This window comes from Misgurnus anguillicaudatus, chromosome 17, assembly GCF_027580225.2.
Source record: "Misgurnus anguillicaudatus chromosome 17, ASM2758022v2, whole genome shotgun sequence".
Lineage (NCBI taxonomy): Eukaryota > Metazoa > Chordata > Actinopteri > Cypriniformes > Cobitidae > Misgurnus > Misgurnus anguillicaudatus.
The window spans coordinates 27980713-27998624 of NC_073353.2; the positions used below are offsets into that span (position 1 = coordinate 27980713).

At 34.4% G+C, this 17912-nt stretch overlaps 2 protein-coding genes across 2 annotated transcripts; one reads left to right on the top strand and one right to left on the bottom strand.

Annotated features, from left to right (window-relative positions):
- Positions 1-3: 3 nt before the first annotated feature.
- cd247l (CD247 antigen like) lies at positions 4-11332 on the bottom strand. The gene is made up of 8 exons (XM_055214953.2): positions 10573-11332; positions 5831-5931; positions 5663-5743; positions 4688-4738; positions 4464-4496; positions 2771-2818; positions 2622-2651; positions 4-1903 (listed from the first exon to the last, which is right to left on the bottom strand). Exons 1-8 carry the CDS (start codon positions 10835-10837, stop codon positions 1841-1843), a joined length of 672 nt encoding a protein of 223 aa, XP_055070928.2. The 5' UTR covers positions 10838-11332; the 3' UTR covers positions 4-1840.
- A 552-nt stretch (positions 11333-11884) lies between these two features.
- Positions 11885-17881, top strand: lamp1b (lysosomal associated membrane protein 1b). Its single transcript, XM_073855282.1, has 6 exons — positions 11885-12194; positions 12724-12923; positions 13394-13516; positions 13605-13668; positions 15821-15988; positions 16715-17881. The coding sequence occupies exons 1-6, from the start codon at positions 12134-12136 to the stop codon at positions 16852-16854; spliced, it is 756 nt and encodes a 251-aa protein (XP_073711383.1). The 5' UTR covers positions 11885-12133; the 3' UTR covers positions 16855-17881.
- The last annotated feature ends 31 nt before the right edge of the window (positions 17882-17912 follow it).

Sequence of the window (17912 nt, forward strand, 5' to 3'; positions counted from 1 at the left end):
CCATTGCTATTAAATCAGCATTTATTTTGGCTTTACATTTCGCAGTAATACAGTAAAAAGTGTATTTAGTCTCACACACAAAATATATAGAAATGACAGCAGCGTGTGCTACCTACTTAGACCTGGAAGTCCAGTACATCATTATCTGTGCTTATGTGTTAAAGCATTCAAGAACTTTTTAACAAAATGTTGCATAGATATATACACAAGGCAACAAAATACAGGCAAACTATGAAGAAATTAAAGGGACACTCCACTTTTTTGAGAAAATATGCTAATTTTTCAGCTCCCTTAGAGTTAAACAGTTTGATTTTTATCGTTTTGGAATCCATTCAGCCGAACTCCGGGTCTGGCGGTACCACTTCCAGCATAGCTTAGCACAATCCACTGAATCCGATCAGATCACCAGCATCGCGCTCAAAAACGACCAAAGAGTTTCGACATTTCTCTATTTAAAACTTGACTCTTCTGTAGTTACATTGTGTTCTAAGACCGACGGACAATTAAAAATTGCGGTTTTCTAGGCAGATATGGCTAGGAATGCAATGATATTACGCGACGATATTATGCGTAATATCACTACGCCTGCTGTAGCCATGTTACGGCAGCAAAGTCCTTGATTATTACGCCAGAATGAGAGTATAGTTCCTAGCCATATTGGCTTAGAAAATTGCAACTTTAAAGGACAAGTTCGGTATCTTACATTCAAAGCCCTGTTTTCAGATTGTTTATGATGAAATAGAACGGTTTAGACCGAAACTTGGACACATGATGCTGGCCCAAGAATTCTCGGGCGTTCCCTGCATCATCTCCCACCTCCACAATGGCTATACAGGTGCACAGGAACAATCCCTCCCAAAATGCACCAAACCCTCGCCCACAAAGACGTGAAACCCACCGAGCGGTCAGGGGCGTTCACCGACATGCTCACACAAAAATCGCTGCAAAAGACGCATTCCAACAGGTTTTATCGTAGTTTTGTCCAACTCCATTGACTTGTATTAGATGTGCTGTGAGGTACGGTATTACTCCGCGCCGGGAACTTTGTTTGTATTCTTGCAATTGGCAAAGGTGGATTATCAACACCCACTGGGCTGGTGTGTCTTTTATTCAAGCTCTCAGCGGAAGAATGTACGGGTGTGAGGCGTTTGGAAAAATAGGTCGACAAGTTTACAACGAATGGTAAAACACCTGTTGGAAAGCATCTTTTGCAGCGATTCCTGTGTGAGAACACCAGTGAACACCCCCGACCACTCGGCGAGTCCCACGTCCCTGCAAACGAAACCTCAATGCATTCTAGGAAGGACTGCTCCAGTGCACCCATACACCCACCGTAGAGGTGGGAGGTGAAACAACAAACACCCGAAAACTCTCGGGGCAGCCGCATATGTCGAAATTTCAGTCAAACCGTTCCATTTCATCATACACAATCCGAAAACAGGGCTTCAAGTGCAAAATACCAAACTTGTCCTTCAAATTTTCTGTCGGGCCTACGTGATGTGACTACAGAAGAGTCAAATTTTTTATAGGAAAAATATCAAAACGCTTTGGCCATTTTTAGCGCAATGCCAATGGTCCAATTCAATGGATTATGCCAAGCCATGCCAAAAGTGGCAGCGCCAGACCCCGAGATCAGCTGAATTGTTTTAAAAATGGTAAAAATCAAATGTATAACTCCAGGGGAGCTGGAAAATGACCATATTTTTTTAAAAAGTGGAGTGTCCCTTTAAGAAATACAGTAAAATATATCAACACATTTAACAGAGATACATGATAATGTATCTGTTGGCAGTTATTTGTGTCGTTTGAGTTGAGTTTGGACTGAATTAGTAAGATGGTGTTATTGGGGAAGCGCGTACATCTCCATATTCTCAGCTCCCTCTCTTCTCCGTCCCGTTCGAGCCTGTAAAGGAGAAAACTCAAGATATAACTGATACATGACTGAATAATAAAAGCACTTAATAAAATGACTGAAAGCATGGTTGATAAAATGCCATAAGTACATTTTTATAAATCGTAAGAAAAGTGTGACTACTGAAAGAAAGCTGAAAAAGAAAGTAAATGTTAGATTAGAAAGTTAGATTTGTTTTTTTATTTTTCTTTAGAAATAAAATATTTGTTACAAATATATATTACAAGTCAAAATATTCCTTCAAAAGTTTACTTTGAGAGAGTTTTAATGAGTTTCCTGCTATTCTAAAATGTGGCCAAATATCAAAAAAGCATAAGTGACCCTACCAAGCATACATAAATGTAGTCTCTTTTAACAGTTTTTATTATTTATTATTATATCATCATTTTAAAAAAGGCACATGCATAGGTTTTACAGACTTGGTCATTTTTTGGTTGTCCTTAGTCGAATGTCTCTAGTTAATAAATAATTTTTGTGGTTACTCTGCTGGGACTTCTCTGAAAAGCTCTCACAACTTTGCATATATTTGTGACTCTGTCTGTAAAAACCAGACTAAAGTCTCAAAATCAAATTCTGAGATAACAAGCATCAAAGTTTGATTACACCGCCAATATTAAAGATATTCACAAAATGTTATTTACATTACGTAGAATGATTTTATGTAGAAAAGAGTTATTTATAGGCTATTGGGTGTGTGTGATGAAGGTACCTCATTAGATTTGCTCTTAGGTTTGCGAGCCTGTATAGAAATAGAAATCCAACAATTAGCTATGAACAGCATTAAGGAAATATGTAATTTGCTGCATAATAAAAAAACACACTTTTCTTAAAGCCTATTATGGTTATGAATGAACTTACTTTGGTGTTTATTTTTTGGTATTCATCATTTGATTGTCCTCTTAGTTCCTAGGAAATACACCAAACAAAATGAATACACAATTCATCAAGGAAAGAGCACAAATACAAATCACCACAGGAGGGCAGTATTGATCCAGCATTATACTGTTTGAAAAATTAGTTGAAATATGTACCTCAGCTGTCACTAAGGCAGTGACCTTTCAAAAAGGTCCTAATGGAGTATGTACCATTAAGTAGAGATATGAGATACTTGTTTGTATATTTGAGGTGCTAATATGCACTCTTTTGTACCAATTTGTAAGGGTGAGGTGGGCGCAAACTAACCTGGGTTAATTGTAACACGGCTACTTTACATATTTATACAGGCAATCTTTTGGTCTTTTTCTGTCAGAAGATGATCTTCTGTGAATTTGTGAAAAGTTTTGATGTGTTTTCATTAAGATATTGAAAAAGAGTGGTTTTGTTATGTTTTTTTATGTCCGAGTTGGGTGTATAATTCACCAAATCCAACCTTATATTATTTTCTTATACCACGGGTCTGTTGAATGCTGTATTCTGATTGGTTGAGAAATGTTCCATGGGTATGCATCATTTTTCGATAACCGCACACCTAACTATTCAAATGTCTTAAAAATAGGCATCAGAGCAATGTTTGTGGTAACCGTGGTATAATTGACTCCAGTCCTTTGAATTATTTAAAAAATAATGCACACCCGCTGTGTAACGGCACTTCGCTTCGCGGCATAACCACCTTGGGTGTGCATTATTCTCTAATAATTCAATGGCCCATCGTCAATTACTCCTTACTTATTCACTGTCTTGTTATCTAAAACATAACACCATTTTGAAACATGTCAGTAACTTCTAGTAACTGATAACTGGGATTGAAAACATTTTTACACAGCGCGGTAAGTTGTACCACAATGTTACAATTAAGCCTCAGGTATGCAATGATAATGAAATGAAAACAATGTAAATACTTTAAGTCAAAATTATAACTGTTAATACAATACCAGAGGAAATAACTGACTTTTATTATTTTTTATAATGCAGCCCTTTCAAAAAAAATCTTTATATGCATTAATGGATGGTTATGAAGGATCATGGATGGATGGATTTGTGGATATCTATCTATTATAGGCAGATATATATAAACAATATCCACCTTTAGTATAGACAGAATTTTTGAATTATTTGTGTTTAAACAAAATTATCCAGCAGGTGTTACAACAAACCCTCTGTCTGTTACGATTAACCCTACCTATGGGGAAAGTTGTATTGTTTGCATTACTGTCACTTTCGGTGTAAATGTACGATAACTGTAGGTCCCACAAAGAAACTTTAAGGTTCATTTGTAGCAGAGATGTGTGTGTTGATTGTGTAAAAAAATGATTGATCTTACTTAAATATATTTTGAATGATAGCGCCAAAGCCGAAAAGCAGGTTGTGCCCCGCTCTCCTACATCTGAGCTACAAAAATGAACTCTTAAAATACAAAAGTGTATTTTTTGAAAGGGTACAGCCCCAGTGACAGCTAGGGTACATATGTTGACCAATTTTATCTGACAGTGTATAAAATAATTTTCCAAAGTGTATTACAACCAGAAAATACTGAAGTGTATATATATATATATATATATCTCTGCACAGTGCTGTACCTACTTAAATGACAGTACCTAATTTTGGGACTTACCTGATACTGAGTTTCTTCCTCTCGTCTTCTAATCTATAGTGTGTAAATATTACAGATTAGACACTGATTGATTGATTGAAGATTTAAGAAAGTGCACCTTATTGCTTATTGTACATTACCTGGTAAATAACAGAGACTACAGCTCATAACAAATTTTATCATGTATAATGTACTCTATAATGTACTTTATTGTTATTGTAAAACTTTATATAAGAATATCTCACCGGTCTGTCCAGTTGCTGATAATCAGAACCTATTTGAGGCAAATCCAAGTCCTGAAAAATACAACACAAACATCACCTTTGCATGACTTTGAAAGTCATACGTTCTGTCATTCTTGTTAATGCATTTTAACTTACTAACATGCTTTTGATATAATTTAAGAGTCTGGTATACTCATAAATATGAATTACTCAAGATTAATTAATTTGAATAATTATTTAATATTAATTAGTTGTATTATTAATTTGATATTAATTATTTGTATTACTAATGTATGACTAATTTATTCATTATTCATATTAATTAATTGTAATAATTATTTCATATTAATTGTTTAATAATTACATTTATTAATTATGTATTCATAATTAATTATTTAATTTATTTCCTAAAGTTATCAATATAATGCCAATTATCACTTAAGTGTGATCGTGATTAAATGATAATTAGTCAATTGTTCAAAATAATATTTACTTATTTTAAAATATCAATTTAAATTTAAACAAATATGTTAAGAAGACATGGATATCTATGGTGGTGACATAAAAATGTTCAGTATAATAAAAATAGATCATTCAATGTATTACTTAATCCTTTGTTTTCAAAAAACTTAAAGGGATACTTCACCCAAAAATGAAAATTCTGTCATCCTTTACTCGCTTTCATGTTGTTACAAACCTGTATAAATGTATTTGTTCTGATGAACACGAAGGAAGATATTTAAAAAAATGTTTGTAACCAAACTGTTCGTGTGCCCCATTGACTTCCATAGTAGGAAAAAGTCTACGGAAGTGAATGGGGCTCACGAACGGTTTGATTATAAACATTCCTCAAAATATCTTCCTTCGGGTTCATCAGAACAAATACATTTTTACAGGTTTGTAACAACATGAGAGTGATTAAATGATAAAATAATTTTCCTTTTTGGGTGAACAATCCCTTTAACAGGATATTGGATGAATAATGCAATAACTCACTGTATATACAGGCTCATTAGGGTTACGGGCAGGAACCGCCGGGGCTGCAGCGTCTGAAGCATCAGGCCTTGTCTTTGTAAACTAAACCATACAAGACCGAACAGGTTAACAATAAAACATGACCTAAATATAATCAGTCGGAAAAAGTCTGCATGTTAGACAGCTTACCTTCTCTCTGAAGAAGAGAGCAGTAAAAATGATTGAATACAGCAGCAGAAATACATCTAACGCATAGCAATACACCGGGTTGTACAGGGAAGCCGAGGCATCTGCGGACAGAACAAAAACATTTTTTAAAACTTTGTCAAGAAATACTAAATTTTAATTTAGTTTAGTAATACTAAACTTTATGGTAAAACTATGTTGAACTCTTCCAGAAAACTCGAAAGTTCTGGTTATTTATGGATGTTTTGTAATGTGTTTTTTATTTCTACTTCTGCTTAGTTGGTTTTTGTGCATAGACAGTAAAAAACAGCAAACAAAATGAAATAATTTAAAACAATAGTGAAAGAATCAAAATAGATGAGATGACCTAGCATTTACAAAGCCAGGCGATTAAACATTAAAACAAAATCTCTATGTTGGGTCAAACAGTGACTGACAAACTTATTGGGTTGTAATTTAACCTATGCTGGGTTGTCAAATATAAACATATTCTGGGTTAGATTAACCAAACAGCTGGGGTTGTCCCTTTTTGACCTAACGCATGGGTTAAAAATAACCCAGCATTTTTTTTTAGTTTTTACATTAAGTTAAGAAGCTTTGTTTGTTTGGCTTTAAAGCTATAACAAGTGTGCATTTAAATTACCATTACTTTATCAAGAAAGGGTTAACAATTTGCAGTGAGATTTATATGTGTGTTTTTGGTATACCAAATTCAAAAGACACGTGGGAAACCAGCTCTATCTTAAGACTCTAATGTCAATTCTAGAGACTGATAAATATACCGTACTTTGACTTTCTGTCATTTTTATTTAAACCTGGACATTCCTAAAAAAACACTTTCCAGCAAACCATAACCGAGACTAACTATAGACCCGACTCTGAAATACCTTGAATTTGGTGACATGTTGTTTTGTCAAAATAACTTGCGAGATGTACAATATTCCATCATGTAAGCAAAGTCAATGTGTTTGCTTTCATTTCTTTTCCATCTTCTAAACGTATATTCATAACCTATTCTTGGGCTATAGTTAGATATCTATAGACATTAACTGACAGTCCAAATTTTGCCTGGTTTGCATTCAAGGGTGTTTTTCTAAGATTAACTATTGTCAGTAACCCATCAAACTGGCTCTACAACTTGCATATAAACACAGGATGACACGTTAAAAAATTATTAAAATGACAAAAGCACCACCTCTAAAATATAGGTGTTGGAATGTATTGAATTGAATGTATAATGCTCTAAAAATGGTTGTGTTAAAACAACACATTCTGTGTTAGTTTAGTGACAACAAATCTTATGTTGTCCCTTTTATTTATTTGAAGACAAATTCAACACAAAATGACAAATAATATGTTAAATGACATAACACAAAAAATGCGTAAAAAAGTAACACATCCTTTCTTAGAGTGAACATTTAGGCGATTAATACAAACCTGTAGAAATCTACATTATAGTGTAAATTACTTCAGAAAACTAAAACTTTGTATGATATTGTATATTAAGTTTCTGAGAATATAAATAAGCGCTTTGAATGTTTCATTATGTTTCCCATATAACATTATTAGTAAAGAGTGTGGATTGAAATTGAATTAACAGTAAAACTTTACAATATGGTTGTTTTGTATAGTTAATTGATTAGATAACATTAATTATCAATACTTCTACACTATTATTTAATCTTATTTCATGTTCATTCCAGCATTTGCTAATGCATTTTTAAAATCAAACATTGAAACTATTAACATTAGTTAATGCACTATGAACTAACATGAGTAACTCTATTGACATTAATTAACATAAACAAAGATCAATTAACGCTGAAAAACTATATTGTTCATTGTTTGTTTATGTTAGTTAATGCATTAACTAATGTTTACTAATACAACCATATTGTAAAGTGTTACCGAGCTACTTATATGTCAACATGAAGATGTTTTTACAATACGCACTACAGTTTCTCATAAAACACAATGCAAACAGCAGACTGGAATGTAAAACATTACAAAAGGTTCATGCATAAGGCTGAGATGCAAACATATCTTGCACGTACAACATATCTTGCATTCATTACTGTTACTCCTTACTAGAACAAGGGTAAACCACATTTAAACACCTTGAGCTCATTGAATGTGACCTGCAAGATTTTATTAACCGTTTTCATTATCTAACTTGACTTTCAATTGAACTAATGATAATTTAATTCCCAAAGACTGACAAGACTCAAAAATCGACACAGAGACTTAATGTGCTTAACATAGGGAATTAATTCCAAATCAGTAATATCCAGATAATTAAAAAGAATTGATAAGATCAATTAACTTTATATTGTAAGCAAAACTCTCACTAGTGTTGCTGAAATACAATCATTGGTTAAAAATGCAAGAAATAACTGAAACTAACATGCACTATTTATACACAAAGCTCTGATTTGTTAAATTTGCATGTCGTCTTGCTAATGTAAATTGCGCGACTGAAGACCTGCCAGCATACAAACCTTTCTCGTATGCAAAGTTGTGATTTACTTAAGAATGCTAAGATGGCAAGGACAGGAAAAAATCTTAAACTACAGTAATCCCAATTGCTTCTCAGAGAGCCTGTTCTCACTTCTTTGGTACATTTGGTGCTGAATTGTGGTTCACCAGACCTCTAGTTTATTATAGACAATGCTTGCATCACTGGCTATGGAAGGTAGTACCTCATTTCCTCTCTTCTTTGTTAAGCAGTCCTAAATTAAGAACACCTGCTAGTTTTGCAACCCTGTCCTTCTTAAAAAACAAAAAAACTACACTCATGCCTTCCTGTTAGAGCTAGCAGAGGCCTGTGTACCTCTACCTGTCTCTCTATGATCTCTGTGTCAATGCGTGTGTGTGTATAATGTAGTTCAGTGGTTTCTCTGCGTGGGATTAGTTAAGTGCAAAAAGCACAGAGCACACTGCAGATCAAAAAGGTGTTTGTGGGGGGGGGGTAGTGGGTGAGGGTTAACAAACTGACCACACACCTTTTCACATGTTGAAGTGACACAAACAAATTTCTTTTTTATGCATGTTTATTACATACAGAAAGAAGGACCTGGTTAAGACTTATACATACCCATAATAACCTTCCTTTCAGCAAGGTATTGCAGTATTACTCACTCTAAAAACAATTGGTACTAAATAGCACTAAAAGTGGTTCTTGGCTTGTAACCATAGAAGAACCATTTTTAGTGCTATATATAGCACCTTTGAAGAACCATATGGAGGTCATATAGCGCAACTATAGCACCACATAAAGTTCTACATAGCACAATATGGTTTTACATCGGTGCTATATGGCATTTAAAATGGTTCCTCTATGATTACAAGCTGTGATTTAGCATTGTTTGTTATTAATACTTCTTAATATTCCTACACTAGAGCTTGCCAATAAACATCACAGAATAAAAATGGATTGATTTTTTTAGTTGATTTCTATGTAAGGACCATGATCACAATAAAGTGATTCAAATCGATTAAAACTGAAAATTTGAAAATAACATATTTGGCCTATATTGACATAAATGTAAACATGATGACGTCCAACAGATCAGCTGGTCCTGTCACCTGGCCAGCACCAGAAACATCTGATGGAGGTGTACTGGATATAAGCTTAATAAACTGATTATATATTTCAAGAATATATATAAACCATTATGCTGATGATTTACAATCCTCATGTCTGTTACTTGAATTTTTTCCTGTAGGTTTTTTCTCGATCTTACAGTGTTAAAATTAAAATCTGAAAACTAGTTTGTTGTTATGCTTTAGTTTAATCTTTTTCACATTTTGCAGCATATATTAATTGCCTCTGTGTTTAAATGTTAATCGGGTACAATGTTACAAAAAAAAACAGGTATGTTCCAAAAATATGACTTAGACAAAATAATATTTACAAAAACAAAAAGATTTCCATAATACTAATTATTTTTTTAACAAAACTGCTTTTACTAAATGTCAACTTTGTTGTTAAATGTATATGAAACTCACTGAATTTATCTGGAAAGTATAGAAAGCACTTTTGTTTTCTATTATTAAATACATTTGTTTAGGTATATAACCACAAAAAAACAACATAATATTTACAATTATTAATTGTTATTATAAACAGCATTACTTTTATAATTGTTTTATATATATTATAAAATATTTATATAAAATTATTATTCTCATTTTAGTCAATGTTGTTATTAACAATAATACTGGATAAAAAAATACTGAGCATGTCTAAGCGATAACATTTTTATATTTTTATTTAATTTTTTTATTTTTAGTTTCCAGTTTCACTAAAATAGAGGCTATAGCTTACAGACTCGCTTTTCTTGAATCCTCTTGTTTAATCTTTGGAAACAACATTAAAACATAAAGATGAATTGGAATAGCTGGTATGTGTGCGACAAACAGCGTAGCAATGCTGCAAACCCTTCATCCTTTAGGTCTTAAGCGTTATGTGGCAAACAAAAGACTGTATTGCACAGACATCACATAAAAACTCGCTGCGTACGGGGAAAGCAGCTTAAAAGGCCTTGATGTTCAAATTCTCGATGCAGACCATTACAGGTGCAAACTTAATAAAAGGCACTAAAAGTGCCTAATGTTTACATTTCAAAAATACACTATAGATTAAACAACAAATGAGAGCCATAGATTAATAACCATCTAAACTTTACAGCAGTTATGGGTAAGGTACCCCGTGCAAGGATAAAGAGAAAAGTCATTGATTTTACCTGCACTGGACACGTGTGTTGCCAAAAACAAAATCGTTGCTTTCCTTCTTATTTCCATTACATTCCTTGAGACTAAGGTTGTTATGTGGATGATGTTTCTTGCTGTTGCTTGGCCTGATAAGTGATGTACAAAAGGTTTTTTAGCCTTTCTGTTTTGACTGCTTAGCTGTGGCAACCTCAACAGGAAGTGGCCTTTGTCTTGTGTCTCTTCCAGTGAATGAGATGCACTTGCTGAGGTCTCAGCCTGAATCTTCTGTCCTCTCATCTTAGAAAAAGCATTTCCTGTATATTTTTAGACCGACCCTTGCGTGCTAACAATAAACTGTCTTTTATCACTGTTGCATATGGATTACTGCTCCGCTGAATGTGTGGTTTGATAAAAAAAAAACGGACAACTTTTCTTTACTGCAATATAATATATTGAAAACTTAATATGGAAATATTTGTTTTACTAGTTTACAAACAGCTCAACGACAACACAAGCAAGCCACATTTTCAGATCAGAGATTGCAAACTTGGTAAAAAGTGAATCTATGGGGTGGTTTCCCAGACAGGGTTTAGATTAAGCCAAGACTAGGCCTTATTTATATTAGGTGTTTTTACAAACATGCCATACAAAAAACATTACTGCTGTGCATCTTGAGACAAAACAATAGCACTGATATTAGATCAGTGCATGCTGTTTTCAGGTACGACAGCTAAAACATGCATTTTAGTCTGGGACTAGTATAAGCCCTGTCCAGGATACTGCACCTAGATGTTTTTTATTGCATTTCACAAGTGGTAGTTTTGCCCCCAAATGCTATTTTGTGTACATGTGCCCCCTGCTGTTTTGTATTTGGTGTTGCTAAATTATATGGTATTTCCTGTCCAATTCTATAGTAATATTATATAATATTAATGAATATAATTATCAGTGCATCGATATGTAAGTAAATATTATTTCAATGTAGCTACTTGTTTACATCACTCATGCCACTTGTTATTTGTGCTGGTAAATATATATATACTGGACCTATATAGTCTGTATCAGTGCTGTAGTATCTTTACAGTACATTTTGCTCACATTAATGAGTTTACCACAAATGTTTAAGGCTTAACAAAGTTACACATTTTGTTTCTATGACTTAATCTGAGAACAGCATTGTATTATAAAAGTCATTTACGTTTAATTATTATGAAATGCATTTATGTACTGTTTATTATTTATACAATTAATTACAACTCGCTGCAGATGATTTAAGTATGTGTTCTTTGTGTTAGCTTAAATTAAAGCTATAAAATAAATGATCGCGACGCGCATGCGCATTAGTGCTCATGCGCTGTTTTACCAGTCTCTCACATGACAGCGGTGTTTTCTTTCTGCGGTTACGAGAAACTAAACCAAATCTGACCAGCGGCACTTAACCGAGGAACAGTTCACGCAAAACATCAATACTAGTGTGCGCATTACACGGCAAAAATATCAAAAGACCGTTTTATAGCTGCGTGCACGCGATTTGAATAACCTTCCGTCTGGTGGTTTCTGTCGACTGTGTTTTGATTCACTTTGGCAAGAAACATGATCCTTATCATCCGCAAACAAAACCTGCCCGCCGGAGCGATATTTAGCCTGCTGTTGGGTAAGATTTGTATTTAAAACAGTTCGTTTTAGGCTGGTTGGTAATGTTGGAGAAACGCCTGTGTAGTCTGGTTGTATTGTTGTTAGTTAATAATAAGATACGGGCCTGTGTTATATAGCCTATTTATTGTTATTTTTTGTCATTATAAATAATTATTTTATTTCTGTCACGCTATGCCTAAAGTAGGTCTAGTAATTCAACGTGTGACTTACAAAGCAACTTGCTTTAATGAAAATCACAGTATGGTCTTGCTGACTTCCTTTCTACTCAATTTTATACCTAATTTGCATCAATAAATAAGTCAGTAATTACTTGCATATCAAAATATGGCAAAACAATTTGTTTAACAATTGTATTACATGAACTAAATATAAATAAATGTAGCTTTGAGAGATTCATACAGATAACTTGAAAACTTTACATGCAACCCAAGAGGTAACTTAATATAAAGTTTCATTTCAAATTGGGGTTTCCTTTAGCCCACTCAGGTTTATGAATATTGTATTTAACCCAACCTTCATCATTACAGCTGTATCCATACAACAGTGTTTCACCAATGATGTTTCCCATACTGTGGCTGCTCCCGAAACCAGCCCTCCTCCAACCACTCCAGCAACCCCTGGCCCTCCTGAGCGGGGCAACTTCAATATCACCAATAGCACTGGCGCTGTCTGTCTCTTGGCACGAATGGGTCTGCAGCTCAACATAAGTTTTGACTCTCATGGAAAGGTACTTGCCTAAAGTGTTGACCAAAATGAATCCGATTTTCCTGTGGGCTAGTGGTTGTTGTCAGACTAGAGTTTACTTGTTTTAATTAATCCAAAATTGAATCTCCATATTTACTCATTCTCATGTCTTTGAAGGGCAAAAGGCAGGATTGATAAATTTTAGTCTCTTCTTATGCAAAGAAATATGCTTTGAAGTTTGGTTTTTCGAATACAGCACACTTGTATTTATTTGGACCTTGCTGTTGATCACAATTGATTATTATTACATTGAAAAGAGCAACATGAAAACTTCTCATCTTTTGTTTGTGAAAAAACATGGATAATCACTTATAATCACTTTTCTTTAATACATAAAATTTGCTACATCTTTAAAAAATGCCTTGAAGTGTTACTTCTAAATAGAGAGATTTTTAAGTTTTATGGTCTTTGTTTGTAAATAAGATTTAAATGTGAACATATCTTGCTGTTCAGACTGTTCAGGAGGTCTTGAACCTGCATCCCAACATGACTAAAACAAATGGATCCTGTGAGCCAGACAATGCAAAGCTCATACTCACTGAGAACAACATTACTCTGACCTTCATTTTCTCTTTGGTAAGTCTTGATTCTCCTCCTATGTCACCCATAGTCCTCTTTATTAACATAGTTTACTCATCCTAACATAAGAAATTGATTTTTTTAGAATTCTACATCCAAGAAGTACCATCTTAGTGGTCTGGTGCTGTTAGCTGCGTTACCGGACATGTCCAGTAAGTCAAAATACCCATAGTCTAAATAAAAATATATTAAAGGTTCAGTGTGTAAATTTTAGCAGCATCTAGTGGTCAGACTGAGTTGCAACCAACGGTTTGTCTACGGCTCACCCCTTGCTTTTGAAACGCATAGAGAAGCTACGGTAGCTGCCACAGGACAAACATGTCATCATCGGAGACAACTTATCAAACAAAGTTTGTCCGTTAAGGGCTTCTGTAAAAACATGGCAGCACAAAATGGAGACTTCCATGTAAGGGGACCCGCAGTGTATGTAGACAAAAAATGTCTTATTCTAAAGGTAATAAAAACATAATGTTTCTTTACGTAAGGTCTTTATACACCCTTGATAATATAGTTATGTTTATTATATTGCATTTCTGTCAAGAGATTTTTCTAAAAGTTACACACTGCACCTTTAAAGGATCCTGACTTTTTTGTGCTATAATTGGGTCCCCAGTGGTTCTATCAACCTAGAAAATATGAAAAAGCACAAACCCAGTAACTTAGTTTTGGGAAACCATTCTCTGCAAGCATGTGGAAAAAATAGGTCATTAAAAATTGCCTCCCCTTGTGATGTCAGAAGGGGATCTTATTATAATAATACCACCGCTTAATCTGCACTTTCCAACCATGGCACTGTCATTTAGTGCAGAGATCAGCTCATTTGCATTTTAAAGGACACACCCAAAAACAGCACATTTTGCTCACACCTACAAAGTGGAAATTTTATGTAATAAATTATCTATATGGTATTTTGGGCTAGAACTTCACATACGTACGCTGGGGACGCCAACTATTTATTTGACATCTTTAAAAAGTCTTGTGAAATGTCCCCTTTAAGTAGAATTTAAAGTATAAAAATGCATAAAAGGGTGCACAGATACAAAATGTCTGTGCCATTTCGATAACCTAGAATGATGAATCTTTGCTGTCTTAAATTTTTCTGTTGAGTCAACTCAGATTTATAAGTAATTTCAACATACTATTATTTATCATGACAAGAGATGAGTTGCTACAATTTATAAATATAGGTGAAAAAAGTCAACATTTTCTAAGTAAGGGATAATTATCCCGCTTATTACACGGCTACTTGCCACATAAGAAAAAAACTGGACATGAATATGAATTTGAAACATTTTATTGGCATATTTGTTTTAAATGAACATTTTTATCCTTCCGCGAAACTTTGCACAGATGCATAAAATGATCGTAATACCTTATTAAGATCCTCTACTTCATACTTGTCTGTCTCCAGTTTTTTCTGTTTTAGCCAGTCTTTGAGAAGTTTTAATGCCCATGCTGTATTTTTTTGTGTGATGGCTTCGTAGCTGTCATGCTCTATTTTGTCAAGTTCAGTCTCAGTAAGCTCTCTGTGTCTTGGCGTTGTTTGTTCTTCTATCCACTGTTTACATGTTTTGTTTTTTCCGTACATGTTAAAACGAATGTCAAAATTTCCATTCTTAATTGTGGTTGTCCAGTGTTTGTCACAAGATGGCGCCAAACAGTAATCTTTGTTGGCGCGGAGGGATTTAAAACATACAAGTAGTTTCGGCTATGCGTTATTACTTTGGAGCAGTTGTTATTTGAAAAGAACGAACCTGCAAATGTCTCAACTGACCAATCAGAATCAAGCATTCCAGAGAGCCGTGTAATAAGTTATAACAACTCATCTCTAGTCAAGATAAATAATAGGATATGTTGAAATGACTGATTCAACAAAAAATTTAAGGCAGCAAAGAGTGTGTGTGTGTGTGTGTGTGTGTGTGTGTGTGTGTGTGTGTGTGTGTGTGTGTGTGTGTGTGTGTGTGTGTGTGTGTGTGTGTGTGTAAGGAATAATTGATGACGGGCCATTGAATTATAAGAAAATAATGCACACCCAAGGTGATAATGTTATTTTCAAATAATTCAATGGTCCGGAGTAAATTATACCACGGTTACCACAAACATTGCTCTGGTGCCTATTTTAAGACATTTGACAAGTTAGGTGTGCGGTTTATAGAAAAATAATCAACACCCATGGAACATTCAAGCATTCATCAGCCCCGTGGTATAAATGTATAGTATACTTAAAGTATAGTATATAGTAATATAGTACAAATATTAGTCATGTTCATTAAAAAAAATTAGTGAACTTTTTTATTTTTCCCAAGCCTCTTTCTGTGAGTAACACCAGTCTGAACTACTTGGTGGGAACACTGGGCCACTCCTATATGTGCCGGAAGGAACAGACCTTAAACGTTACGCAAGATTTCTCGCTCAATACCTTCCACCTACAAGTGCAACCTTTTGGCGTCAATGGAGATTTTGGATCAGGTAACTTTTTTATGTTTTTCTTTACATTTCTCTATTTTGATTTCTATACTTAAAGGATACTCCAGCCAAATATTAAAATGACCCCATGATTTACTTACCCTCAAGCAATACGAGATACTTATGTCCATCATCTAATATGTGCTCTCGTGAATCGCACGAGTCCAAGATGGCGTTCTTACCGGAATCTAGTTATTAGTGTTTATATAGTTATAATATGAATATTTTTCTTATAAAATGGCACCAATTACCCACAAAAGACCTTTTTTAACCCCTCGGAGCCGATTATTGTGAACGATGGATACACTTTTTTGGGCTTTAAAGTTGTTCCCTGAGCAAGGACATCTACTAAAACAACTCCAAATGTGTTTGTCTAAAAGATGATGGACATATGTATCTCGGAGTGCTTGAGGGCGATTAAATCATGGGGCCGTTGTGATATTTGGCTGGAGTATCACTTTAAAAGCTTCTGATATGGAATAAAATTATCTTGAACTTTTAAGATAAGAGCTTGATGTATAAGAAAAACATTACTTTCAGAACTCTGAATGGTATTGCATAAACTATATTATGACTTCTTGATGAACCTTCAAAGAAAAATGAAAGAAAATCTATAATATGACCTATTTAACCTACATAGGGGTACTTACATACCTTGGGTAGCTAAATAATATTAGATCTTGATATACAGATGATAGTTATAACTTCTGTTCTCTTTTGCTGTTCTAGCTGAGGTGTGTGCGCTAGATGAAGATGATATGCTGATTCCCATCATTGTGGGCGTTGCTTTGGCTGCTCTAGTGCTCATAGTGATCATGGCCTACCTCATTGGCAGAAACAGAAGCCATGCTGGCTACCAGACCATCTAAACCCGCTCATGTCAGTTTTAAGCTAGGATGTGCAGGCACCACCAATTTTTGCTCTAAGCTGGACTGAACCCCATACTACAAATACAATTCTAGCACTAAAACTACAAGTTAACCTGCCCTGCCCCCTGCTGGTGTCTCACTGCCATTGCTAAGTTGGACCTGCATTTCCTGGACTTGTATTATGTTATGTTTGGAGAATATAATATAAAATAATACATTCATACTTGCTTAAGATGCAGGACATATTCTAAGGTGGGTTTAAGATATGGATAATATGGGTTTTGAAAAAACATACACATCTGTATCTGGTACCTCATATGCTTGAATTTAAGGTCATGTATTTATTACATATGTTGTAAAAGGGACTACATATTTAACACTTCTTCTGATCTTGATCTCCAACTACTTTTTGTCATCTGAGGTATCACTGTTTTGATGAAAGTGCACATTTGGAGAAAACAGAAAGATCAAATTTTGAGATTAACCACATTGGGAAAATTGCTTGTTGTTAACTAATTACTTTTTTGAGTCTAATGTTAAAATGTTTCAAAAGAAATTTCAAATTTACAGATGTCAAGGGAATGTCCAGAAAAAAGGGAATGTACATAGCTTAGATAACCCTTTAATACCTTCTAAGAGTTCAATTTCTCCCACATTGCATATAAAAGATGTGAAAAGTGTGTACTCTGCTTGCTTCTACCGAGCATTCATTGAATTTGCACACATTCAGAATATTTAAAAGCTGAAATTTTTGGTTTTGCACTTCTTGGATGAAAATGGTACGATTTACATGAACTGTTGTTAAAATATTGTAGACCCCTGGTAAAATGGAAAACTGTTACAAATGCTACAAACACAAATTGCACTGAATGCTTTACATGCCTATACAAATATGGATGGTATATGGAGTGGCCTTTAGATGAGATGACTGCATGAATGGAGTTGATGCGGAAGTTTTGCCTTTGATTGCTGTAACTTTCATATTGTTTTACGGGAATGCAAGTTTCTAAATAAAAAATAAAAACCGTTTGGTTGCAACTTTGTATGATCAACCAACC